The sequence below is a fragment of the Lissotriton vulgaris genome, chromosome 4_1 (genome assembly GCF_964263255.1).
Source record: "Lissotriton vulgaris chromosome 4_1, aLisVul1.2, whole genome shotgun sequence".
Taxonomy (NCBI): Eukaryota; Metazoa; Chordata; class Amphibia; order Caudata; family Salamandridae; genus Lissotriton; species Lissotriton vulgaris.
In genome coordinates, this window is record NC_141691.1 from 1,103,517,353 (window position 1) to 1,103,543,694 (window position 26,342).

Sequence of the window (26,342 nt, forward strand, 5' to 3'; positions counted from 1 at the left end):
ACCAACATAGAATGATTTACTATTACCAGGAATATTAGTTGATATGTAGACATAGTTGACAGACCATTATAAACTTTCAGAATTGTGATGTATTATATGGTGGAGTTGTGAGACATCACTGTGTAATACACTAACAAAACCATCCTGGGTCCAGTCAGACTCGATTGTAAAACCTCTAGCTCAACCCTGGGTAGCTGTGGCTTCGAGCAACAAGGCTTAAACAGAGGAACCAGTGTAAAGCATTTACAAGCACCAAGCAGCAAAATAAGAAAGGAATACAACACAAAATACATTTAATATCAATTTAGAAAAATAGATTATATTTTTATGAACTTGTTCGACACCAAGACGGGCAAAATACACCACCGAGTTCCGGAGATATAGATTTTTGAGTAAAAAGTAAAGCTCAGTGCAAGCAAACATTGATAATCATAAAGTTTGAAAACTTTTGAAAAGTTTTAAAGAGTTGTGTTTGGCTACTCTGGCCTGAACTGAGGTGCCAATTCTGACAGGGAGAAAGTCAGGGAGGCCAATAAGAAATATTCAGAAAGTCACCTGGCCACCAAACCAGACTCAAGTCCAATTCCACACTTTACACAAGGACCACTATACACTTAACTAAAGTGGTCCTGATGCCGAGGATACAGGATGCTGAGGATGCTGAAAAAGGGCTCTGGGCGCTGTGTGATCAAGAGGGGTCTTCCCAGGGTTATTCCTCAGTAAAGGCTTAGGTGGTGTGACTTTGACCACAGAAGTCAGGAGCCCTCAATGTCCTCTCCAAGCCAGTAGAATTTCAGCAGGAAATGGCCTACCGGTCTCTATTTACAGCAGGTCCAGTGGTTTCATTTGGTGCAGGTTAGTGTCCTTCCTGGGTGACCAATTCCCACACTGGTGACCCTCTGGGCTCCGGCAGACATGGGTGCAACTTTTGAATGCTGAGGGATGGTCTTCTTAGCTGCCCTTTAGTGTTCAGTGACCATTATTCATAGGTGGCTAATGACTAGCCAAAACGTGCTACCTCAGCTTTTGTGGCCCTGGTGCTGGAACAGGGAGTCAATTGACTGACTCTAGAGATTGATCTTTTCTGTCTCGGGCTCTGCAGCAACTTTTCCATGAGCCAGGCACCACAGGCAGAATCTTCTCCTTACCAGCCTAAGGAGTAGCAGATGCAGTCCAATGGTGGGTGAAGCTTCTCTTGTCTGGTCCAGGGGTCAGCAGGGCAGTCCTTCTGCAGTCCTTTCCCCAAACCAGATGTGATCTGAGGTAGATTCAGGGTGCCAGCAATGCCATATTTAAGCACATAAACTGCCCAGGGGGGTGATGTTGTCACTAGTCAATGGACTACCAGACCCCTCCCACCTTATGACAAGTTCTGGCAATGTGTGGCATCTGGAAATCACAGAGTGCTCTATTCTTCCCACTCTCAAGAAGCCTTAGACCTTCATTCTAGTGGCATGGCTATCTGTGGTCTAGCCACCTACTGAAAAAACGGCTTGGCAACTGGCTTTCTCTCTCTGTTCCCACACCAACCTGTCTAACTGAACAAAAGTCAGTCACTCCGGAATGCAATTGCCATTTGCCAGTCAAAGGCACTATTTCCTTTTAAGCTTACTTTTTGGACCAACACCCTGTGTGGCTTTCTGCAAGGGGGAGGGTAATAACTACCCCTGCGGGAGGCCTCTATTGTTCTAAGTGTGGGGAGTCATTCACACTACTTCTCAGGAGGGCAGACGGCTGTCGGATTGCCAGCAACTGTGAGTGGCCACTGGAAAGACTGGGAACAGAGAGGAAACTTTCTCAAAGTTGCCTTTCCTTAAAAGTGATATTACACTTTGACTTGGGCATTAAGTGGGGTTAGATGCCACAATTAATTTGGTACCTTGAAATACTATTTTCAGTGCTCTCTTTCAGACATTAGAAGAGCTGGGATGCCAGCCTGCAACCCTGTACTGACCAAAGAGGTTACTAGTCTTTCAACAGTAAAAGCATGAATTTTTGTTTTTTTTCTTCATTGTAAGGACATAGGAAAATATGTATGTCCCACTTAAGAATATACAGCTAGCTCCCGGTCTTAGGGCTCAATAGGCCTTCATTAGGTGAGACATATCTATTGTTAAGGAAAATAGGCTTTGACATTAGTTTAAAAGGCAAAGTCGAGCTAGCATGTCTTAACAATGCAGTCTTAACAATGACCGCGTCTTAACCATGAATGCCTTTACAACAAAAATGTAGGTATTTAGCAGGTAAGTATAAAGCCTCTTGGTGTGTGTGTGTGTATGTGTGTGGGTGGGCGCGCGTGTGTGTGTGTGTGTGTAAAGGCTTTATAGTTATCTGTGAAATATTTACTTTGTCTTTCTATATTTTGTATATATATAAATATTTTTATACATACATACATTTAAGCATCCATGTGTGCATATATTTTTACATATATTTATATAAAACTGTGAAACACATACATATTGTTATATATGCATGTGTATATATGCAATAAAATATATAAAAATATATATTTGCTCCTAGACAACCTTTAATCCTCAATCCCACACTCACCCAAAACCCTTAAAATCATCTTGCTACCTAATATCCCTTACCTACTCTTAACCGTAAAAATGTGCATCTCACCAAAAAAACCATACCTACACTAAGCCTTAAAAATTTCCCTTGCCACCCAAAACTCCTACCCACCCTGAAGCCTACAAATGTGTATGATACCTAAAAACCCATTCCCACCCAAAACCCTAGAAATTCCCTTGCTACCCAAAAACCCATAGCCACCCTAAACCCTAAAAATGTCCATACCAGCCTAAAACCCATACTCACCCAAAACCCTGAAATTTCCCTTGCCACCTAAAAACTAATAGCCACCCTAAACCCTAAAAAGTCCCATGCCACACAAAAACGCTTACCCACCCTAAACCCTAAAAATTCCCTTGCCACTCAAAAACCCATACCCACCCAAAACCTCAAAAAATTCAATTTCCACCCAAAAACCCATACCCACACTAGATCCTAAAAAATCCCATGCCACCCAAAAACACATTGTAACCCTACAAATTCCCATACCACCCAAAAACCCATTCCCTCCATAAACATTCCATTGCCTCCCAAAAACCTATACCTACCCTAAACCCTAAAAATTCCTCTCTCAACAAAAAAATAAACCCAACTTAACCCCTGAATGTAAATATATATATATGTGTGATAATAGACTTACCGTTATAGTTAAATTTTTTGTAGCAATGGCATACGTTGTAAAGGTAGGTGTGGTAAAAAAACTGTGTGGTAAAGGCATGGATGTGTGTAAGACGCATACATGGTTTAGACTTAAGGCTGTTTCCAGTTTGAAACTGTTCTCCCAGGCTGTAGTACAGGTTGGGAGTAATTTTGTAATTTTTCACACTCAGGGTGGCACAATCAGAGCTGCAACCCTGAGTGAGTACTTTCACTCACAGGCCCTGGGTACCTTTGAGACCATACACTAAGGACTATATGTAAGTAAACATATGGCGATTGGAAGTAGCTAATACAATATGTACTTTGAAAAAAGTTAGAACACTGGCACTGAGGTCCGGTTAGCAGGCCTAATTGCACTCTCAGAGTGGAAAAACCATCAGCATCAGCCCAAAACTTTGTTGGTGATCATGGAAAAAGAGGCATTTACTTAGAATACTATATTTTTGTTATGTGCATCATAGTCAAATCGAGCCACATTTCTTCATTTTTATATATCTGGCATGTGTATTTTTGGTACAAATATTTCTTGATTTGTGTAATAATGGAGGAAGACTTCTTAAATCATATAAAATGAGGATTCATAGCATATCACATATAGTCAATCTACTATGGTTATTATGATGATCCCCCTTCTGCGGTAATACTACACCTCATGGTGATGTAATGATACACAAACTTCAAATATAAATATTATGTTGTCACAAACCCTGTTGTCGTGTGCAGTTGATATCTACCATAAGACTTTGGTAGGCTATTCTTTTTTAGGTGGTCACTGGTGCATGGGCTAGATGGTTGGTCAAGCTAGTAAAATACAACTCCACTCCTTTGGATAGTTGTGACTGAACACAGTGGACTGTGACCTTCCTGGGTGTGAGCCTCTGATTGCCTTCATAGCCAGTAGCTGTTTTGAGCTGAGAGGCATGTACGCTCTGCAACTGTATTGATCCTTTGATGTGGGGTCCACCATTTCAGTGCCTAGGTTCCCTGTCAAAATGGGGAAGAACCAGGCTGATCGCAAAGTGCCCAAGCCAAGATGGATGAGTTTACAATGCCCTCGAAAGGACACCCCCGGATCCTCCACTCACATGTGAGATGCTGGATGTGCAGTAGATCCTGGACACATTCTCCACAAACACCATCCTCCAGTCAATCGAGGCATCTAGATATCATCCTCCAGGCAATCTAGGCATCTTATTCTGTACTCAATATTAAAGATGGGTGAGGTAGTGGGGGAGTTCTAAGGTAGGACCTGCATAATGCAGTTGAAAGGGAATCTGAGGCAGAGGGGTGCATCTTTGAACTTGAGGACACAGTTCTAGAAATCAAAATCACTGCATTGCGCTTGTCAGCGAAATCCAAGACACTAGAGGAGCATGCAGCAGAAGCAAAGGGCAGGGCTAGGAGAAACAGCCTTCAGTTAATGGGCTTTGCTGAGGATACTGAGGGTTCTATTGCAACATAAAACATCTCAAGAACTGGATTGCCTCATAAATGCCATCTGACAAGCCCTGGGTCTTTTCCAGGAGAAAGATCACAGAACCCTTGCTCAGCAGACACCTGTGGGCGCTCCCCTTTACCCCCTCCTTTTCAGAGTTTTGAAGAACAGAGTGAAGGATGCAATACTGACAGCAGTCAGAGCTGTTGAGGAACTGAGGTGTCAGTCCTCTGAGATACTTAATTTCCCTGACAATACCTGGTTGGACCAGAGGCAAGGAAAACCATCTAACGCCATTCAACCTAATTTTTCCAGCAGGATCAAGGTCATCTACAACTCCCAATCTATTTTCTTTGACCTGCCAGATGCAGCCTGGAACTGGGTAGCAAAAAAGAAAGACTTGAAAGAGCACCTGAGCATCTCCAGGATGGACAACACCCATGAAGTACACGAGAACATGACAGCTAGATGGGATACCCTCAAAGGAAGAGGCACTCCAGACAGAGCAGAAGGGTGTATCCTGATACCGAGGCTTTACGGAAGAAGAAAAGGGACACTCCTTGGGGGAGCTGCCTCAAAGGCAATCCTTGCAAATGGTCCTCCAGTTGCTGAAGTCACAGGCCCACGGGGGCTAGTGGTGTAGGCTGACCTGTTTTGATCTTAGAAAAACTGTACTCATGCCCTCCCGCCAACTACGTTCTTCCAGCCAAGCCCTTGCCACTGTACCTCGCATCAACAAGACCACCATGGGAGGCAGATCCTTCTCATACCTGGCTGCTAAAACATGGAACTCACTCCCCGCTCACCTTCGCCTTACCCAGAACCACCTAGCATTCAGAAAGCAACTTAAAACGAGGATATTTGACAAGTAATCCTCCTCCCCTCCTAAGCGCCTTGAGACCCTCTGGGTATGTAGTGCGCTATATAAATGCTCTGACTTGACTGACTTGACTTGACTTGGAGCCCAGTGCTGTGGGGCCACCTTCCTCTTTTCCCCTTTGGCTACGAACATGCAATCCTTTTATTTCGGAGGGGGAGCCCATCCCAGTACCCAACAGTTTTATTTTATTGTGTTGGTGTTTACAATGGTGACAGATAATTTATGCTTAGAAGTATGAGGAGGGTAGTTGGGGGTTATAGGGGTTTGGTTATATGACGAACCATGGCGGTATTATCAAAGTTCCCCACTGTTTCCCAGTCAGAGTAATAGCGGAGCACCCCCACACCATGTGTAAGAAGTCTGCCCCTGTTTTTTGGCAATGGGTGCATGCCAACTGTGACCCTGCATACATAAGATTTATGTGTTTCAGTGTGAGGTATGCTCTATGGATTTAATTGGTTTATAAGAATTGGAACAGGGTAGTGCGAAGTGTCGGGAGGGCTGCCCAAATTTTGTTGCCAGTCCCCTTCCATGAGAGCTTGGTCCATGTCTTGAGATCACCGGTCTTTTAAATCGGTCAGCCCACTTTTTGTCTGTGTGATCATCAGTGCCACATGGGTAAGGGTAACTGCATGTGATTGACCGGTGATGGTGCATATCATCCCCAGACCGCTTGGCCAGAGGGTTCTTGTCTGTTCCCTCCACACACCTACTGGACACCCACCATGACAGCCCCATATAGTAGGTACAGTAGGAAATGATGGGCGGACAGCTGATGTTTATCAATAAGCTCTGCAAAGTCTTGCAGTTTCCAATCCGCATAACAATTCCTGAGCACTTTCACACCTCTTCTCTCCCAATCTTGCAACCCTGACCAGCCTTCCTCATGTGGGAGGTGTCACACTGCCATCAGTGAGAGATCCTTCATATAGGGGGTCCTAGTCCACATCCGCTGGAAGGCTCTGGCCCATACAAACTGCTGAATATCTAGTAAGAGGCCAGGGTGATTGTTGCACATGCGACCATTCAGATTAACTAATATAGAAAGCCAAGTGGTACAGTGTGGAATAAAACATACCCCTGTAGCATCCACTCCCACGTGCATTATCTCCAATAGGCCATCGATTTGAGTTGCATCACCAAGTAATAAAGTTCCAGGTTTAGGATTGCAAGCCCTCCCGTGGGCAATCGAAGATTTGGTTAACGCCACTAGGATCACAAAAGATGTTTTTTAGAAGCAGAATCGGCAGTGATGCAAAATAATATGAATGGTGGGGAAGAAAAACCTACTTCACTAGGGTGATCCTGCTGACTACCATCAAAGGAAGGGTGAGCCAGAAATTGACAGAGGAATGAAGAGATCCCAATGCCTGAAGCAGATTTCCCTCTAGTACATCAGCCACTATGTGTTCAATCCAAACACCCATGTACCGAGAAGTGAGAGGTTCCCAGGGGAGATCCCGCTTTCCTTCCGGTGGCACCACTGACGTCTCAGGTGTGTGTAGTGGAAACATGTTTGATTTTTTCTAATTTACATTGGAATCCCAATAATCAACCATACTCCTCTAGAGCCTGAAAGGCGCCCTGCACGTCTGATTGTTCGCCCCGGAATTATAGCAATAGGGCATCTGCGTACAGGGATATGTAGAGGGGGAGACCATTAAGTATGAGCCCTTGAAAGTACTGTTAGTGTGAATCAGCAAAGGTGGCATTTCTATAGCCATCACAAACAACACTGGCAATAGAGAACAGTCCTGGTGGGTGCCACGGACTATCATGTATTTTGAAGAAATGCTGTTTTCAGGTTTGATTCCAGCTGTAGGGGATGAGTATAGAAGCTGCATCCAGGTGAGGAAATCACGTCCCAACCTCATGCTAGCCATCGCAGCTTACATAAAATCCTAGTGTGTGGAGTTAAAAGCCTTCTTCATGTTTATGGAAATGGCCAGCACTTTTGGGAAGTCCATTTAGGGAGTGTGAATAAAATGAAGTAATTGACAGATGTAAGGGATTGTACTATGCTTGGGTATAAACCCTGTCTGATCACTATGTATTAGGGCACTGAAATGTGGAAGAAGTCCGCTGATCAAGTATCTTATAATCCACATTCAATATAGAAAGAGGTCTATAAGACATCACTTCCTCACTGATCTTGTAATTCTTAGGTAGAGACACTAGTATGGCCTCCCTCATCGTGGATGGGATATCCCTAGTTACCTGGCCATATTATAGAGTGTAGTCAGGTTCAGGGCAAGTGTGTCAGCATAGGTTGCAAATATTTTCCAGGGGTAGGCTATTGTACACTGCGCCTTGCCCCTAGCCAGAGCTTTGATTATCCCTGACCTCCTGTACAGTGATTTCACTGCCAAGAGAAGTAGCAGCTGCAGGTGGTTGCCTCCTTGAGTTGTCCGCCAATATATAATCATGGAGGGCCGGGGAGGGGGCAGCATTAGTACACCTTTACAGGGAGGGGAAATAGGTCAAAAATGTGGTATTGATCTCATTCTAACTAGAGCTGTGCATAATAATCTTGAGTTGGTAAATATTCCTTCTGAACTGATGGATTTAAATAACTATGAGTCTATTCTTATTCAATGTGTGCATCCATTTCCGGCTATTGTTCGTGTGGAGCCTAAGACAGGGAAATTGCCTTCTTCAGATTTACAGAGAGGATTAAAGGGAAGAGTTGTATATTTGCCTCTAGATTTAAAGAAAAATATTGAAACAATTGGTGTAGAAAATGTAGAAGATAAACCTTTAGGTATTCTTGTTAATGGCGTTCCTACTAAGAGTAAGAAAATCTGGGAAGAATTAGTGGATGTTAGGAAAGTGAAAAAGGCAACGTTGTATCTGGTGAAAAATAATCAATATCATAAAAATGTCTATGTGAGAAGAAGAAATATCTGTAGAAGATAGTGACTCGTCATGTGGACAAATTGAAAAAGTGGATGTGTCCAGAACTGAAGAAATCTGAGAAGATTATAGTGTTCATCCACTTCATTCCAAAGAAGTGATGGGGAATACTATTGAATTATTTCAAATGAAAGAAGCAAAGGGAAGTCCCATTAGTGTATGGGAAGAAAGCTTGGAAGCTCATTGTTTTCCTCAGTTGTTTCCAACAGGAAAAGGCGGACAATATGATGATTGACCTGTGCAGATTCCTGCATCTGAATACCGGACATCAAGATTATATACAGAAGATCCAAGATTTCGACAATGTATTCCGTATTTGTTTCATCTTTTGTTTGAGAGTGACTTGTCTGGACTTTGTTATGCAGTCAACCATATATTGAAAACAGGTGTACATCTGCAAAGGAGTTTATGGATAAAGTAGAGCAGAAAGATAATGTTTTGGAATGTCAGCTGATTAATCTGATGGCATGTCAGCGTGGTACTAATGAGTACTGGTACCGTCGTCATGGAGAACTTAAATGTATGCTAAGGAACCTAGGAACTCCTACATGGTTCCTTACTCTAAGCTGTGCTGAATATGCTTGGGATGATTAACTTCAATTTATTCTAGAGGCAAATCCAAATATAGTAAATATTGAATACAAGACACCTGGAGAATTGTGCTCTTTGGATGCAGGTATTTCAATCATAGATTTGAAGCTATGATGTCTTTTATAACCCAGAAAAAAACCTGCTCTTGGAGAGGTTCTGGATTTCTTTTGGAGAAAGGAGTATCAAGCAAGAGGTGCTCCTCACATACATATGCTAATATGGATCAAAGATTCTCCCAAATTTGGAACAGATTCGGATGATATTGTGTGTATTTTATTGAAGAATATGCTACATGTGCTATACCCAAAAGCACAGAGGAAAAGGACTTAAGACAAGAAGTCTTACGATTCCAAAACCATCGTTGTGGGAAATACTGTAGTCGAAAGTACAAATCTAAGGACACATTCTACACCAAATATCGTTTTGGATTTCCACGTCCTGTAATATCGAAAGGAAGAGTGAACAGTTTCATGTCATCTTTGCGACATACTATCACAAGAAAGTCTCCAAAAAATACCTACAACTTAAGACAAAATTAGGAGTCAAAATACATAAATGACTACAACCCAGTTATTCTGTTCATGTGGAATGCTAACATGGATATTCAATATGTTGCGGACAATTCTATTGCTGCTGCTCGATATGCAACATCCTAGATAACCAAATCAGAAAAGACGGATTTGAAGGAAATGTGGGAAGAGATTTCCCACGAGGAGAGTCTAAGTAAGAAACTATATAGTTACAGTTTGAAGATGTTATCTCATTGAGAAATTGGAGCGTATGAATACTCAGATCGCTTATCATCTGCAAGTCTATACTCTAAATCTAGAAGAATCATTTGGGTGAGTCTAGGTCTTGCTGGAACACGAAATCGAGTACTTAAAATTCAGTTAATTGAATATTTAGCTGAAAAAGAGCCAGAAAGTACATATATTGTGAAAACAAATATGTTGGATACATATTATCCAAATAGAAGTCATCATCTTAAGAACATTTGTCTTTATGAAGTGCTGCAAAATTATATTTTTAAAAGGAATATTACAGAAAACATCAATAATGGTATATATTCTGTGATTGGTGTTGAAAGATGTTTGAGGAAACAAAGAAAAGGACATTTGATTAATCACCGTAAACTGAGTTGCAAAACTCCTGACAAAATGGAATTTTACTATTTCTATTGACGTTGGGGTGGGGGCTGCCCAAAAAGGGAATGGCAATTCCCTCCCAGAGAAATGTCAGTCTTTCTGCCCCCTCAGGGGGCAGATGGGGTAGTAGCCCTAATCTGCCCCCGGGGGTGGGGGCTGCCCAAAAAGGGCATGGCAAGTACCCCATCCCCCCAAAAATGAAAGTCTTTCTGCTCAGTGGCCCCTGATCTGCCAAGGGTCCTAGTGGGCTTTCTGCCACCCAGGAGGAGGCAAAAAGACTGACATTTCTCTGGGAGAGTGGTGGGAGTATTGCCATGCCCTTTTTGGCCAGCCCCCCCCCCCCCCCAACATCAAGAACAAAAGAAAATCCTGGTTTCTAGTGGGCTTTCTATCACGTAGGGGCAGCAAGACTGACATTTCCTTGGGGGTGGAGGCATTTTCATGTCCTTTTTGGGAAGCCCCCACCCCAACGTCAATTAAAGAAAACCCCTGGATCTAAATGGACTTTCTGCCACCCGGGGGGGGGGGCAGAAAGACTGACATTTCTCTGGGAGAGGGGTGGGAGCATTGCCATGCCCTTTTTGGACAGCCACCGCCCTAACGTCAATAATAAAAATCCCGGTTTCTAGTAGGCAGATTAGGGCTACTGCCCCATCTGCCCCCTGAGGGGGCAGAAAGATTGATATTTCTCTGGGAGGGAATTGCCATGCCTTTTTTGGGCAGCCCCCAACCCAAGATCAAGAACAAAAGAAAATCCTGGTTTCTAGTGGGCTTTCTGTCATGTGGGGGCAGATTGGGGGCTTCTGCCCTCATCTGCACCCCAGGGGGGCAGAAAGACTGACATTTCTTTGGGAGGTGGGGGCATTTTAGGGCAGCCCCCACCCTCTGGGGACAGATTAGGGCTACTGCCCCATCTGCCCCATCTGGGGGGGGCAGAAAGACTGACATTTCTCTGGGAGGGAATTGCCATGCCCTTTTTAGGCAGCCCCCACCCCAATGTCAATTAAAGAAAACCCCTGGTTCCAAATGGACTTTCTGCCACCCGGGGGGGGGGGGGGGGGGTGCAGAAAGACTGCCATTTCTCTGGGAGGGGGGTGGGAGCATTGCCATGTCCTTTTTGGACAGCCCCCACCCTAACGTCAATAAAACCAATAAAAACAATCCTGGGTTCTAGTGAGCCTTCCGCCCCGGGGGCAGATTGGGTGCTTGTGCTCCCATCTGCCCCCTAGGGGAGCAGAAAGACTGACATTTCCCTGGGTGGGTGGGGGCATTGACATGCCCTTTTTGGGAAGGCCCCACCCCAATGTCAATAAAAAAAAATCCCTGGTTCAAAGTGGGCTTTCTGCCCCCCGGGGGCAGCAGGTTAGGGGCTTCTGCCCCATCTGCCCCCAAGGGGGTGTAGAAAGACTTACATTTCTCTGAGGGAAGGGCATTGCCATGCCCTTTTTGGGCCGCCCCACCCCAACATTAATAAAAAAAAAGAATCCCTGGATTCTAGTGAGCTTTCCGCCCCCTTCAGAAAGACTTACATTTCTCTTGGGGTGGGGCATTGCCATGCCCTTTTGGGCAGCCCCCACCCCAACGTCAATAAAAAACATGCCCTTGTTTCTAGTGGGCTTTCCACCCCCGGGGCAGAAAGACTCACACTTCACTGGGGGGGGGGGCATTCCCATGCCCTTTTTAGGCAGCCCCCACCCCAACGTCAATGAAAAAAATCCCTTGCTCCTAGTGGGTTTCTGCCACCCTAGGAAGCAGATTGGGGGCTACTGCCCCATCTGCCCCCCAGGGGGGCAGAAAGACTTACATTTCTCTGGGGGGGAGTGGGGGCATTGGCATGCTCTTTTTGGGCAGCCCCCACCCCAACATCAATGAGAAAAAAGAATCCCTGGTTTTTAGTGTGCTTACGGCCTCCCGGGGGGGCAGAAATACTGACATTTCTCTGGGGGGGGGGGGGCATTGCCATGCCCATTAGGGGAAGACCCCACCCCAACATGAATTTAAAAAAAATCCCTGATTCCTAGGGGGGGGGGGGGGCAGAAAGACTTACGTTTCTCTGGGGAGCGGTGGGCAGGCATTGCCATGTCCTTTTTGGACAGCCCCCACCCTAACGTCAATAAAACCAATAAAAAAAATCCTGGGTTCTAGTGAGCCTTCCGCCCCGGGGGCAGATTGGGTGCTTGTGCTCCCATCTGCCCCCTAGGGGGAGCAGAAAGACTGACATTTCCCTGGGTGGGTGGGGGCATTGACATGCCCTTTTTGGGAAGGCCCCACCCCAATGTCAATAAAAAAAATCCCTGGTTCAAAGTGGGCTTTCTGCCCCCCGGGGGCAGCAGGTTAGGGGCTTCTGCCCCATCTGCCCCCAAGGGGGTGTAGAAAGACTTACATTTCTCTGAGGGAAGGGCATTGCCATGCCATTTTTGGGCCGCCCCACCTCAACATTAATAAAAAAAAAGAATCCCTGGATTCTAGTGAGCTTTCCGCCCCCTTCAGAAAGACTTACATTTCTCTGGGGGTGGGGGCATTGCCATGCCCTTTTGGGCAGCCCCCACCCCAACGTCAATAAAAAACATGCCCTTGTTTCTAGTGGGCTTTCCACCCCCGGGGACAGAAAGACTCACACTTCACTGGGGGGGGCATTCCCATGCCCTTTTTAGGCAGCCCCCACCCCAACGTCAATGAAAAAAATCCCTTGCTCCTAGTGGGTTTCTGCCACCCTAGGAAGCAGATTGGGGGCTACTGCCCCATCTGCCCCCCAGGGGGGCAGAAAGACTTACATTTCTCTGGGGGGGAGTGGGGGCATTGGCATGCTCTTTTTGGGCAGCCCCCACCCCAACATCAATGAGAAAAAAGAATCCCTGGTTTTTAGTGTGCTTACGGCCTCCCGGGGGGGCAGAAATACTGACATTTCTGGGGGGGGGGGCATTGCCATGCCCATTAGGGGAAGACCCCACCCCAACATGAATTAAAAAAAATCCCTGATTCCTAGGGGGGGGGGGGCAGAAAGACTTACGTTTCTCTGGGGAGCGGTGGGAAGGCATTGCCATGCCCTTTTTTGGCAGCCCCCCCCCAACATCAATAAAAAAAGAAATCCCAGGTTTAAGTGGGCTTTCCAAACCCCCCCCCCCCCTGGGGCAGAAAGTATGTTGTGGTCACACATATATGGGAGGAGCAAATGTCCTTGCCCAAGGGGCTGCTCCCCCCTCCCTGCCCCTCCCTGGCAATAGTGGGTGGATACCCCTCCCATCTTTTTTGGTGCTCGGGCCTGCAATAGCCCCACAAGCACCGAAACTGAGAAACTGAAACTAAGTTTCAGTTTCGATTTCGTTGCAATGACGATCACGCTCCATGCCTGCAATCGTCATTGCAATGAACTACCAAAATATGCCCGGGGAGGTTGGGGAAGCTGTTCCCCACCTTTCCAGGCAAAAAAAAGGGAAATCCCTCTGTTGTCTGCAGCAGAGAGATTTCCTGAGCATATGCTCATGATGGAATGGTTCCGTCATGAGCACACTAGAACTTGTGCTCATGACGGAACCATTCCATCATGAGCACAGAAGGGGTTAACAATATTTAATTTGAGCATGCAGCTGAATTCATTTGGTAGTTTCACTTTGCGTTGATCAATGCAGAGTTTTGCAGACCTTGGTACTGTTAGTTAGCTGATGTTTACTTTATGGTCTGCTCATAGGTGCCTGGAGAGTGGAGGCTGTGCTATGGCATGTATGTATGTAGCTCGGGTGCACTGGCTGCATGTTGAAGCCACAAAAGGAGTGCAGCCTTCCAAAAAGTACTCGAGGAGATGCACAGGTAGCAGCTTCAAGGCACCTACTCAGAAATATTGGGTATATGTAGGCTGCTTATAGGTGCATTCAGCAGCCCTCTGCCAATGTTCACCTCTGCCAGGCCCTCAGCTGAGTTCACCCTCTTATCCCGGGACTTGACTTGCTATCTGCCACGCTCTCTCGTGGCTGACCTACTGTAGCCCTTTGACCGCCTCTATTACTCGAGACTACGAACCTACTTCTAGAAGGACTGGCTTGCAACCAGGGAGTACCTGCTGGGTACTCTGAGGAATCAGGCCTGGGTGCGAGACACTAAGGTGGTGTGCCATGCCCAGTGAAAAGCCGAGGAGGACCAGGGCCATGCAGGGGTGGGAGAGGGCATCCCCAGCTACCTCCAGGAGGTGGATTTCTTCAAGAGGGTGTAAAGAGGCCAGAGTGACAAGTCTACTGCCTGAGGCAGCAGATGGGCCCTCCCTCCAGGCATGCAGAAAGTGAATGGCGAGTTTTGAATGTGGGCTTTCAATGGTTCTGTTCTGTGCTGTATTTTTCGGACTTCTGACATGCACACGTTGTCAACCCATAGTTAAACTATGGTTGGACATATAATTGGTTTGGAAGCCAAAAACACATTTCAAACTTTAAATGAAGAGGAGAGAGCGTGGGAATGGCAAGGGTCAAGTTGCCCAGGCAGCCTTGGATGGAGTGATTGAGCGGGTGACTTTGATGAAACATCCTGCCTTCATGGGTAGAATGATGCAGAAAAACTCATGGACAGAAATGTCTAGTAGATGCAGCCACAATGTTGAGCAGCATACCTGGAGGACACCAAGAACATTGCCTAATAGACGCTAGGGCAGAAATGTTCTCCAAGTTTAAGTGAATTCCCTTACTCGACCCACACACGGAACTCTGTGGAATTTCACTGAGTTTTTCGGTAACGCTGTGGTATTCCGCAGAGTGAAACTCCCCAAGCTCTGTCAAGTTCTATCATATGTGGATCTAATTTTGATCCGCTAACAAATCCTTGTTAATAATTTTTGCTAGTAAGTTTGTAGTAAAGATGACACTCTGGTATGTTGTAATCCAAGTAGATTTGTTCAGGTAAGTAGACAAGTCATCTTTAACAAGTATATAAGTCCTGTAAGCAGCCTGTAGGTCATATCAACAGCCCCACCAGGAGCAGCCTGCTAGCTGCTCAGCTCCTCTCACCAACTGTCATCACTCCTCCAGTCACACAGGTATACCACACATAGCCCACACACCAACATTCCACTCAGAAAACTCATCCAGGCTGAGCAGCTATGGAACAGGATAACATAGGAGAGAAACCATAACATCAGAATATTATTAAGTTATCTTGAACTTGTTTCTCATCCACACATTTCAACAACGTCATTATAATTACTTTTTTCCTAAGCATGAAACATTCTAGCATTGACCATTAGTTATTTTTACTGCTTGACCTCTAATCTCAACTATTCGAATGGGATCTCTGAACTTTGATATTCCTTTTTACAACTGTACAGCTTCTTTTATTGGTACAACGTCTACAACACTAAATCTTGCTTTTGCATTACTTTTGTTACCTTTTGTTCTCATTTCTTTTAAGCATTGTACAACACTTTGTTTATCATTCGTTTTTTAGCCTCATGTGATTGTTCTTCCACATTTTAAACTTTCCAAAATGGACTCAATGAAGATGTGACTTTCCTTCCTCTCATAAGCTCAAATGTTATAAAACCTGTCACTGAATGTGGAGTGGTTATGTATGACCATAACTGTACTCTGATTGCATTTTCACAATTGACATTGGCTCTAATACTACAATAGATTCACTCCACCAAAACTGTATTAAACCTTTCTACTTAACCATTAGCTTGAGGATAATTCAAACATGCTATTAGAAGTAAATTGAACTCCATTGTCTGTAAGTAGTTCTTCAGGTACTCCTTTATCAAAGATGTCTTGAAAAAGGTAAATTAATGCATTTGTGTTTAGTTCAGACACGCCTTTAATCTAGTTATTATCTTGATAAATGATCAACTAAAACAATAAAATATTTCATATAGTTAGATAACACATGAAAAGGACCCAATACATCCACTGCAATTCATTGACAAACTCTCTCTGAACACTTTACAGGAATAGAAGGAGGTGTAGATGTAACCAAGTATTTATCACTGTAAGACCATTACACACATTCTTTTACAAATTATTCTACTTCACAATCTAAACCTGGTCATCAAATCCCATCCGTGTCGCCAATATGTAAAGGATGCTAATCCATCTAATGGTTTGTTTTTCATGAACTTTATTGTGCGGAGTGAAATCAGGATACATGTGAAAGGCCAAGGAGACAGTATCCAACTCAAATACACACATAATACATTCCTATGAAGAACATACAGACATCGAATGAACATCCAGCCTACTAATACATCACTAGTACATATTACATCACTAATACCTATGCTGCACATACTCCTGCAAACCCAGATACCACAGGAGCTTAAAATAAAACCAGACTCATGCTCTCAGTGTTAACAGTCAGACCAAGGGTGTCCGAAGTTGTGTAACAAGGGCCACCAACCTGCAACATTTGCCAATATCATCCAGAGATGAATACATGTACAATGAATAATGATGCAAATCATTTACAGAGTCATTGGCCATACTAAAAGTCTAGTATGGACCCAACCCTTGTAGATTAACTTTGGATAACTCAGCACCAGACCATTCAACTGTCATGATCACCTATCTCTACTCTTATTTCCCGACTCAGACCTATAGGGAATATAACATACATTTATTAGTACATCTGTATGTGATTCAAAATCTGAGAATACTTACACGTCCAGATATTGTTTTGATCTCTTTTGTACTGAGAGGTTCAAAATCCACACCAATATAGCCCTCCATAGCACTGAGAAGGTTTCTGCCGGAACAGGATGACGAGTTAGCCTGTTGCCACCACAAAGCTTGATACCACCCAGGAATAATCCATTGATATTTGCTGCCATACATTTCCTCGTAATAAGCCTGTAGAAAGGAAATATGAAAACAATTAAACTATAACATACTAATATACCTTCTACATCATCAAAAGGTACAGAGATATCTGCACTGTACAGAGAAATATCACATGAACTAAGCAACAATATCTTTACAGGTACCTGGTACACAGCATTGACAGAAACATCAAAGTGGATTGATAGTTTTGCTTTATATAATTATTACACTCTGATAATGGAATCTGAGATCATCAAACAATAAGTATACTTATTGATCAGACACAACAAATCTTGTATAACCTACACTCAATGATCTCTGGTTTTCCTCTTCCATTTCTAACACCAATGTAATCTCTGTTTCTCCCACAAGACTCCAGTGATCCGTAATTTAATTTGTCAAAGGGCACTTGTACACAAGGTGCAAGACAGACAGACAGACAGACAGACAGACAGACAGATAGACAGACAGATAGATAGATAGATAGATAGATAGATAGATAGATAGATAGAGAGATAGATAGATAGATAGATAGATAGATAGATAGATAGATAGATAGATAGATAGATAGATAGATAGATAGATAGATAGATAGATAGATAGATAGATAGATAGATAGATAGATAGATAGATAGATAGATAGATAGATAGATAGATAGATAGATAGATAGATAGATAGATAGATAGATAGATCCCTACTCAACCACAACCTTCGTCAGGGTGAACAACAAAATTCACTAATTTAACCTGTGCTTAACCCTCTGGTAGCTTGCCAGAAAAGCAGTCAGGTTTAACCTAGAGACGGTGTGTAAATTATATATGCAGCCTACAAACAGGAATACAGTGAAAATACAACAGAAGAATAATTAAATACAATGACACCAAAACAAATTAAATCCAATCAGTAGAACTGGAGTTATCAATTTGTACAACTGTTAGTGAAACATAGCGCATAAACGATCAACACGCTAACTGTGGGTAGCTGGTCGAGTGAGACCGGGGCAAAATAAAAAGTTAAGGAGGACAGCAATGGAGTGCAGGTCAGATACACACAGTGGATTGGGTCCGATGTCAGCCTACCGTCATACATAGAAGACATTTTTAAGAAAAGTTCCTGAGAAGGTAAAGTTTAGTGGGGCAAGGCAGTCGGCGGTGTCTGAAGAGGAAGCCTCATTGTTGAGGAGCCACTGGACAGAGTCGCTGTGAAGATTTCTATCTTTGTACTTTTTGGAAAGTCAAAAGTCTCCAGCGGGGTGAAGATGCAGGCTGTAGTCAATGAGAAATCCATGAGGCTGGATTTCTTCGCAGAGAGGTCCCACTGAACAGGATTTTCTTCTGGATAGAAGAACATTGTGGGAGCTACCACATAGTCAGGCAGACCAGCGATGCACCTTGAGAGGATTGGCAAGCAGGTATGTCCCAGCCTTCTATCGGTTCTCAGGTCACTTTTTGGTGAAGGGGTTTCTAATTCCCAACTTTTAGAGTTTGGAAGGAGTAGCACCTTTAATGCGACAATGAAAAAGACCAGGACTTAGATGCCATAACTTGGGAGGTTAGGACTCACACCAGCAGTGCCAAGGTGCAGGGTTCAAGGTCGCTGGAGCTTGTTATGTCCCTCTAGCTCACACAGGAGGCCAGCTAATTAGCCCTTGGAGTCACTCTGGTAGTCCTGGATTGAAGCAGCTAGGCAGACTTCATGCAGCAGGGCAGTCCTCCGGGGGGTCAAGGCAAGCCTCAAACAGCAGGGCAGTCCTCTGGGGGTCCAGGGCAGTCCTTCTGAAGTCTTTCTGTCCTTCAGGTCTAAGAGTGTACTGACCAGTTGGTCTAAGGGTCCAATATTTATACCTGGTGCCAGCCTCTGAAGTGGAGGAATCGTCTAGGCTACCCCCACATCTGCTTCTGGAAAGTTCTTTCCTTTCCCTTCCAAGTCTCCAAGACGTCTGGAGTAACACAAGACTAGTCCACATATAAATAGTGGCGCACACCTTGATACACAAAAACCCAGAATATGTAACAGTGGTGCTCAATTTGGTTTGTTACTAGTCAGAAAAAATGAAGATGTATCTATCTTTGTGTAATAGTATTAAAATTAAAGAGTCCAGAAGTCATATAGTGTGATGAATGTTTTGCTTTCTTCTTCTGAGGTAAATCACATACATGTTGGAAAAATGATTGAGCAAGATGACTGGCTTCTTCTCAATTTGATCGCACAATCAATGCAGATGTTTCAATAACCATTGGTTACAGATGATTCAGCCAACTGGTGTTTCCTCCACCTTATTGTCACAATGTGTACTGTAGAAGGCTTTGGCGTGCCACAGTCGTTCCTCGTTGACTAGTGTAAGTTAAAAAAAAGCTGACTGCGGCAAAGCGATGACTTCCACGGTACATGCTGGGACTTATTAAGGTCCAAGTAACTGGGAAATATGTCGACAACTTGAAAAAACTAATTTTTTGGTAAGTTATCTCTTCTACTTATTGTGGGGTGGAACTTGCACTTATTAGGGATATTTACTTAGCCGACCTACCCTCCTTCACGATCGGCCTGAACTTTGGAAATACCTTGGTCTAGCTCGACTTCAAGTAACCACTTAGCACCATTGACTTCTAAGCAATATTATTAGTGTATTCTTTAAAATTCATAACTCTGGTTCTACTTATTGGATTTTTGTCATTTAGGTCTCATAAAAATATTGCCTATTTTTCTAAACCTGAGTGGAGTATTTTGTGGTGTTTCCATTGTATTACTGTAGGTGTGAGTTGCACAAATACTTTACATATTGCCTCTTTAGATAAGCCTGACTGCTCTGTGCCAAGCTACCAGAAGGTGAGCACAGGTTATCTTTTAGTGTGTATAGCTTACCCTGACTAGGATTGTGGTCCCTACTTGCACTGGGTGCATACCTCTGCCAACTAGAGACCCAATTTCTAACTCTTCTCTTATCACTCATTGACCTTATGCTTGTCCTTGACCCTGTAAAGCACTAAAGGCCTATTGGCTAAGTTCACACTATACAAACACCACATACATATATACATAGAGACGTAAACACTTACAAACATGAGCAACTATCCACGTTGAGTGTGTCTAATTGTCAATAATTTACACAGTTTACCGCTCACTCTTGGAAAAAGTATTTTAATTGTTCAGAAATAAGAACATTCAATTTTTTTTAAGGATACACCTTGGTTCTATCTGGGCTTAACATTAGATTCATGTTCCACAATGAGAAAGTTTAGGCCTGAAGCTGATGGGCCCTAAGAACAGAACACGTAACCTTCCGGCCTTCTTTGTTCCATATGTTTCTCTATCATTGCCCTCCAAATTCCTGACAGAAGTGCTATCGCACTGGCTGGTCTTACCAAGTATTCGGCGGTGAATCTTTTTAGTTGCCTGAGAGGTAAAGGGTAGGTAATATTAACCAAACAATTCAATTTACAGTATAGCTCATTTGGTCGCACATGAAGGACCAGGAATCAGAATGTAAGGTTAAGTAGGTTTTATCGCAAATAAAGGGCCAAACTGATGTATATAAATCTCAAAAACACATTGTCAAGATAAAAAATCACCATGGGTATGCCAAAGCGTTGAATGAAATGAAGTCTTAGTAGCATAAAGCAAACAAGAAATTCAGTTGCGGCAATACAGAAGATAAGGACATAGGATTTGATGATCCGTGTACAGCTTTCGATCTTCCAGTCTATGCATTGCTAAATTTAAAGTTGCCTAAACTAGCCTTAAACTATAGTGGGGAAAACTAGGTAAATCAGGAATAGCAGGAAGGTATCAGCGTAGAGGAGACTTCAGTAGAAGTTCTCCAAACCAAGGCAATGCATAGCATAAAGCCACACAAAGAGAATAAAAGCAGAGAGGTCTGTACCCTTCAAAGTCAGAGAAAATCTGATTTAAAGACTAAAGTGTGAACACCAATTAAACCCATAGAACACTTGAGAGTTCAACATAATTGAGTCCAGTAGTTTTCCACGTTCTGACAGTAGAAATTGGCAACTTCATTTGATTTCCCCACCCTATGGTTTGAATATCAGGATGACTTGGATGTCTCTCTGCTCCTGGTATGGCATGAATTGGAAGGAAATCTTCTTTTAATTTGTTAGCGTCTCTCATTCTTGAAAAAGGTTCTTCTCTCAGACCTCACTATCTCTAATGCAAAATATTCCTTTCACTGACTATGTGATCATGTAAAAGCACCTACAAATAAAGAACATTGCAGTACAAGCAAGCTCTTCACGTTGAAGGTTATACATGAGGGACCTAATCAGTAAGGCCTTTGGCTATGCTAACTTATTAAGACAGTCAGTGTACACTTTAAATACAGCATTATAGGGGGCATCTATGATTACAGAATAAATGCAAACATTACAAAATAAATAAATGAGTACATAAGCAGGAAATTCCAGTCAAGGCAGTACAACTCGAAATGCTTAAGTGTAAATGTGAATGAACCTACAATTTGTAACATTATATTAGAGCACATACCTATATGAATGACTACTTTCTACAGTGAATACTATCCAAAAGTATATTTGGTGCTTCAATTTACAATAATATGGTTAAGGCATGCAGTAGATATATTGTGCTAATGCACATATGCATTTCTCTTTGGTGAGTTATTGGGGTAGAGCTTAAATTGTGCATCTGCAGGATCCTTTAATGTGCGATGCTTAAGCTGTGGAGGGAAGGTCGAGTTGAAGAAAATGCTAACATTGTGGCTGAGTAATGTTGGGGCTATGGATGGATCCAACTCTGGAGAGAAATAAATCAGGAATAGTTTTTGGGATGTCAGGGTTAGAAAGAACGTGTACGGCAAAGAACAGAATCAAAGGCTATGGAGAGTAGTTACACTGAAAAGATAAGGACTGTGAAAAAATGAATGGGGCCTAAAATAAAATGCTGGGGCTCTACAGAGATGAGGCAGCAAACAGATGTAAAGTTTGTAGACAGGTGGGGCACTGAAACAATGAGGGGGCTGTGAAGAAATGCATGGTACTGTGGTACCCAAGATGGGGCGGGGGCCCCAGAGACAGCATTCTCCACAGGGCTCTGCTCCTCTGAGGCAGCACAGAGCTGACTTCGGCCAGAAAGTTTGCAGCTCCAGAAACAGGATCTGCTGGGACGCATTTGAAGGTGAGAGTTAGAGCTATTGATGTTGTAAAGGACAATGCATTTTACCTATGCATTTTACCTATGCGTTTACTGTTTAGAGTGGAGGGAATGTGTGTGGTGTCAATTGGACATATATGGTTTGTATTGAAATTGCTAGTTGTGGAATTGTGTTGCGTTGATTGGATCTGTGTACTGAAATAATGTGGCATGGTGTGCAGTGTAATTATGTGGTATTGAGTGGAGTGGGATTGTGTGTCTTGGAGTAGTATTATCTGGAATGGTATTTTGTGTTGTGGAGTGGTATGTAGTAGAGTTTACTTATGTGGCGTGCTGTTAAATATTGTAGCGTGATGTGGAATTTTGTGGTGTAGATTGGATGTATGTGGTGTGTTGTGTATTTGTGGTGTTAATCTGAATTATGTAGTTTGTTAGAGTTGAATTGTGTGAAGTGGAAGTTGCGGTGTTGAGTGAAATTATGTTGAGTGGTATTATGAGGCATGGTGTGAAGTGTAGCTATGTGGAGTGTTGCTATGTGGCATAGACTGGATTTCTGTGGAGTGTTTGTATGCAGTATGGAGTAGAGCATAATTATGTGGAGGTTAATTATGTGGAGCTGTCTGGTATATGTGGAGTGTTATTATGTTGTGTGATAAATGGAGTGGTGATGAATTGTGGTATTGTATTGTGTGACGTGTGGAATTATGTGGCGTACTGTATATTTATGCGTAGTGGAATTATACAACATGTTGCAGAGTTGTTTTTTTGTTGAGGGTAATTATGTGTTTTAGAGTTGAGTGTAAATACCTTGTGTGAAGTGTAATTATATAGGTTGAAGTTGAATTATGTGTAGTTGAGTTGTGTGGAGTGTATTTATGTGGTTGGGAGTGGTATTAAATTGTGTGGAATGTTATTCTGTGATGTGGAATTATGTGGCATGGAGTGAAGTGGAAATATGTGTATTTTTAGGATTATAATTATGTGGTATGGAATGTTGTAGGGTTAAATTATTTATAGTTGAATTGTGTGGCGTGGAATTATAAGCAGGGGCGTAACACAGGCCCGGTGTTGCGGGGGGGCTCCTGCGCTCCAGGGGCCCCCTCAGCGGTGCCAGCAAGCACTACACATCGGAGACCGTCTGGGATAGGTAATTAATTAACATAGATAGGTTATGCAACTTACGCTCGCTCTAGACTTTTCTTCATAAATGAAATGGTAAGATGTAAAAAATGGTAATGGTGCACACTGCGCAGCACGCATATTTCACCACCCCAGCGTCTGCGCGGTCTTAGTCTTTACCCTTAGGGTAGGGCTGGTGACCAATTGTCATGCGCATTGCTGACTGGTGAAGCGAAGAGGAATCCCAGAGGCCAAGGTGGAGACAATTGAGAGGTAACGTGCGACGGCAACCGCCGGCCATAATGTAAATATCTCTCTGGCTAGCCATGTTTGCCCTGTCTTCTGCGGCCTGCACAGGTGAGTCTGTCTGTTCCACCAGTCTATGCCCCCCCACAGACAAGTGCACCCTACCTAAAATTCATTGCGACGACCACTTGTGTGCGTAAGGTCTCCAGTTTAGTAAAAGAAAGGCGCTTTTGGTACATGAAGGTTGTTTGGAAAAGAGAGGGGGAGTTATGCTACACATTAAAGATTAAAAGTGCGTGTCATCAGTTTCACCTGCGATTTATGTTGATTTGCGTGGGCGCAAGAAAATATACCATTCACCTATGAATTTACACCTTCGTCTGTGACTTTGGGAAAAGTTTCCCGGTTTCGCCCGACTTTATCAAGGTGAAGTGGTACTCTCATCCCCACAGACCGCCCCAGGCAGAAAAACCTGCCAGTCTCACAGACCTCTCCAGGCAGAGAAACCTGCCAGCCCCACAGGCCTCGCCAAGCACAGAATCCTGCCAGCCCCACAGACCTCCCCAGGCAGAAAAACCTGCCAGTCCCACAGACCTCTCCAGGCAGAGAAATCTGCCAGCTCCACAGACCTCTCCAGGCAGAGAAACCTGCCAGCCCCACAGACCACCCCAGGCAGAGAAACCTGCCAGTCCCACTGGCCTCCCCAGGCACAGAAACCTGTTAGCCTCATGGACCTGCCAGGGCACAGAAACCTGCCAGTCCCACAGACCTTCACAGGTACAGAATCTGCCATCCCCACAGACCTCTCCAGGTAGAGAAACCTGCCAGCCCCACAGACCTCCCCAAGCACAGAATCCTGCCAGCCCCGCAGACCTCCCCAGGCAGAGAAACCTGCTAGTCCCACAGACCTTCCTGGGCACAGAAACCTGTCAGCCCCACAGACCTCCCCAAGCACAGAAACCTGCCAGTTCCATTGACCTCCCTGGGCACAGAAACCTACCAGCCGGCAGACCTCCCCAAGCACAGAATCCTGCCAGCCCCACAGACCTCCCCAGGCAAAGAAACCTGCCAGTCCCACAGACCTCCCCAGGCAGAGAAACCTGCCAGTCCCACAGACCTCTCCAAGCACAGAATCCTGCCAGCCCCACAGACCTCCCCAGGCAGAGAAACCTGCCAGTCCCACAGACCTTCCTGGGTACAGAAACCTGTCAGCCCCACAGACCTCCCCAAGCACAGAATCCTGCCAGCCCCACAGACCTCTCCAGGCAGAGAAACCTGCCAGTCCCACAGACCTCCCCGGGCATAGAAACATGCCAGTCCCACAGACCTCCCCAAGCACAGAAACCTGCCAGCCCCACAGACCTCCCCAAGCACAGAAACTTACCAGTCCCACAGATCTCTACAAGCACAGAATCTGCCATCTCCACAGACCTCTCCAGGCAGAGAAATCTGCCAGCCCCCCAGACCTCCCAAGCACATAATCTTGCCAGCCCCCCAGACCTCCCCAGGCAGAGAAACCTGCTAGACCCATAGACCTCAACAGGCACAGAAACCTGTTAGCCCCACAGACGTCCCAGGGCACAGAAACCTGCCAGTCCCACAGACCTCCCCGGGCACTGAAACCTGCTACCCCCACAGACCACACCAAGCACAGAAACCTGCTAGCCCCCAGACCTACCCAGGCAGAGAAACTTGCCAGTCCCACAAACCTCCCCAGGCAGAGAAATCTGCCAGCCCCACAGACCACCCCACGCACAGAAACCAGCCAGTCCCACAGACCTCCCCAGGCACAGAAACCTGTTAGCCCCACAGACCTCCCAGGGTATAGAAACCTGCCAGTCCCAAAGACCTCCCCGGGCACAGAAACCTGCCAGTCCCACAGTCCTCCCAAGCACAGAAATCTACCAGTCCCACAAACCTCCCCAGGCACAGAAACCTGCCAGTCCCACAGACCTCCCCATGCACAGAAACCTACCAGTCCCACAGACCTCCCCTAGCACAGAAACCTGCCAGCCCCACAGACCACCCGGGCAGAGAAACCAGCCAGTCCCACAGACCTCCCCAGGCAGAGAAACCTGCCAGCCCCAAAGACCTCCCCGGGCACAGAAACCTGCCAGTCCCACAGACCTCCCTGGGCACAGAAACCTGCTACCCCACAGACCACACCAAGCACAGAAACCTGCTAGCCCCACAGACCTACCCAGGCAGAGAAACTTGCCAGTCCCACAGACCTCCCCAGGCAGAGAAATCTGCCAGCCCCAGAGACCACCCCACGCACAGAAACCAGCCAGTCCCACAGACCTCCCCAGGCACAGAACCCTGCCTGTCCCACAGACCTCCCTGGGCACAGAAACCTGCCAGTCCCACAGACCTCCCCAAGCACAGAAACCTGCCTGCCCCACAGACCTCCCCAAGCACCGAAACCTGTTAGCTCCAAAGACCTCTCAGGGTACAGAAACCTGCCAGTCCCACAGACCTCCATGGGCACAGAAACCTGCCAGTCCCACAGTCCTCCCAAGCACAGAAACCTGCCAGTCCCACAGACCTCCCCAGGCACAGAAACCTGCCAGTCCCACAGACCTCCCCGTGCACAGAAACCTGCCAGTCCCACAGACCTCCCCTAGCACAGAAACCGGCCAGCCCCACAGACCACCCAGGCACAGAAACCAGCCAGTCCCACAGACCTCCCCAGGCAGAGAAACCTGCCAGCCCCAAAGACCTCCCTGGGCACAGAAACCTGCCAGTCCCACAGACCTCCCTAAGCACAGAAACCTGCAAGCCCCACAGACCTCCCCAAGTACAGAAACCTGCCAGTCCCAAAGACCTCCACAGGTACAGCATCTGCCATCTCCACAGACCTCTC

At 45.0% G+C, this 26,342-nt stretch overlaps 1 protein-coding gene across 1 annotated transcript in view; it reads right to left on the reverse strand.

Annotated features, from left to right (window-relative positions):
* GABBR2 (gamma-aminobutyric acid type B receptor subunit 2) overlaps window positions 1–26,342 on the reverse strand; it is a 1,712,046-nt gene that overhangs the window by 839,412 nt on the left and 846,292 nt on the right. Inside the window, exon 6 of the mRNA XM_086967412.1 lies at window positions 16,834–17,022. Coding sequence (XP_086823538.1) covers window positions 16,834–17,022 — 189 coding nt within the window. The remainder of the gene's footprint in view (window positions 1–16,833; window positions 17,023–26,342) is intronic.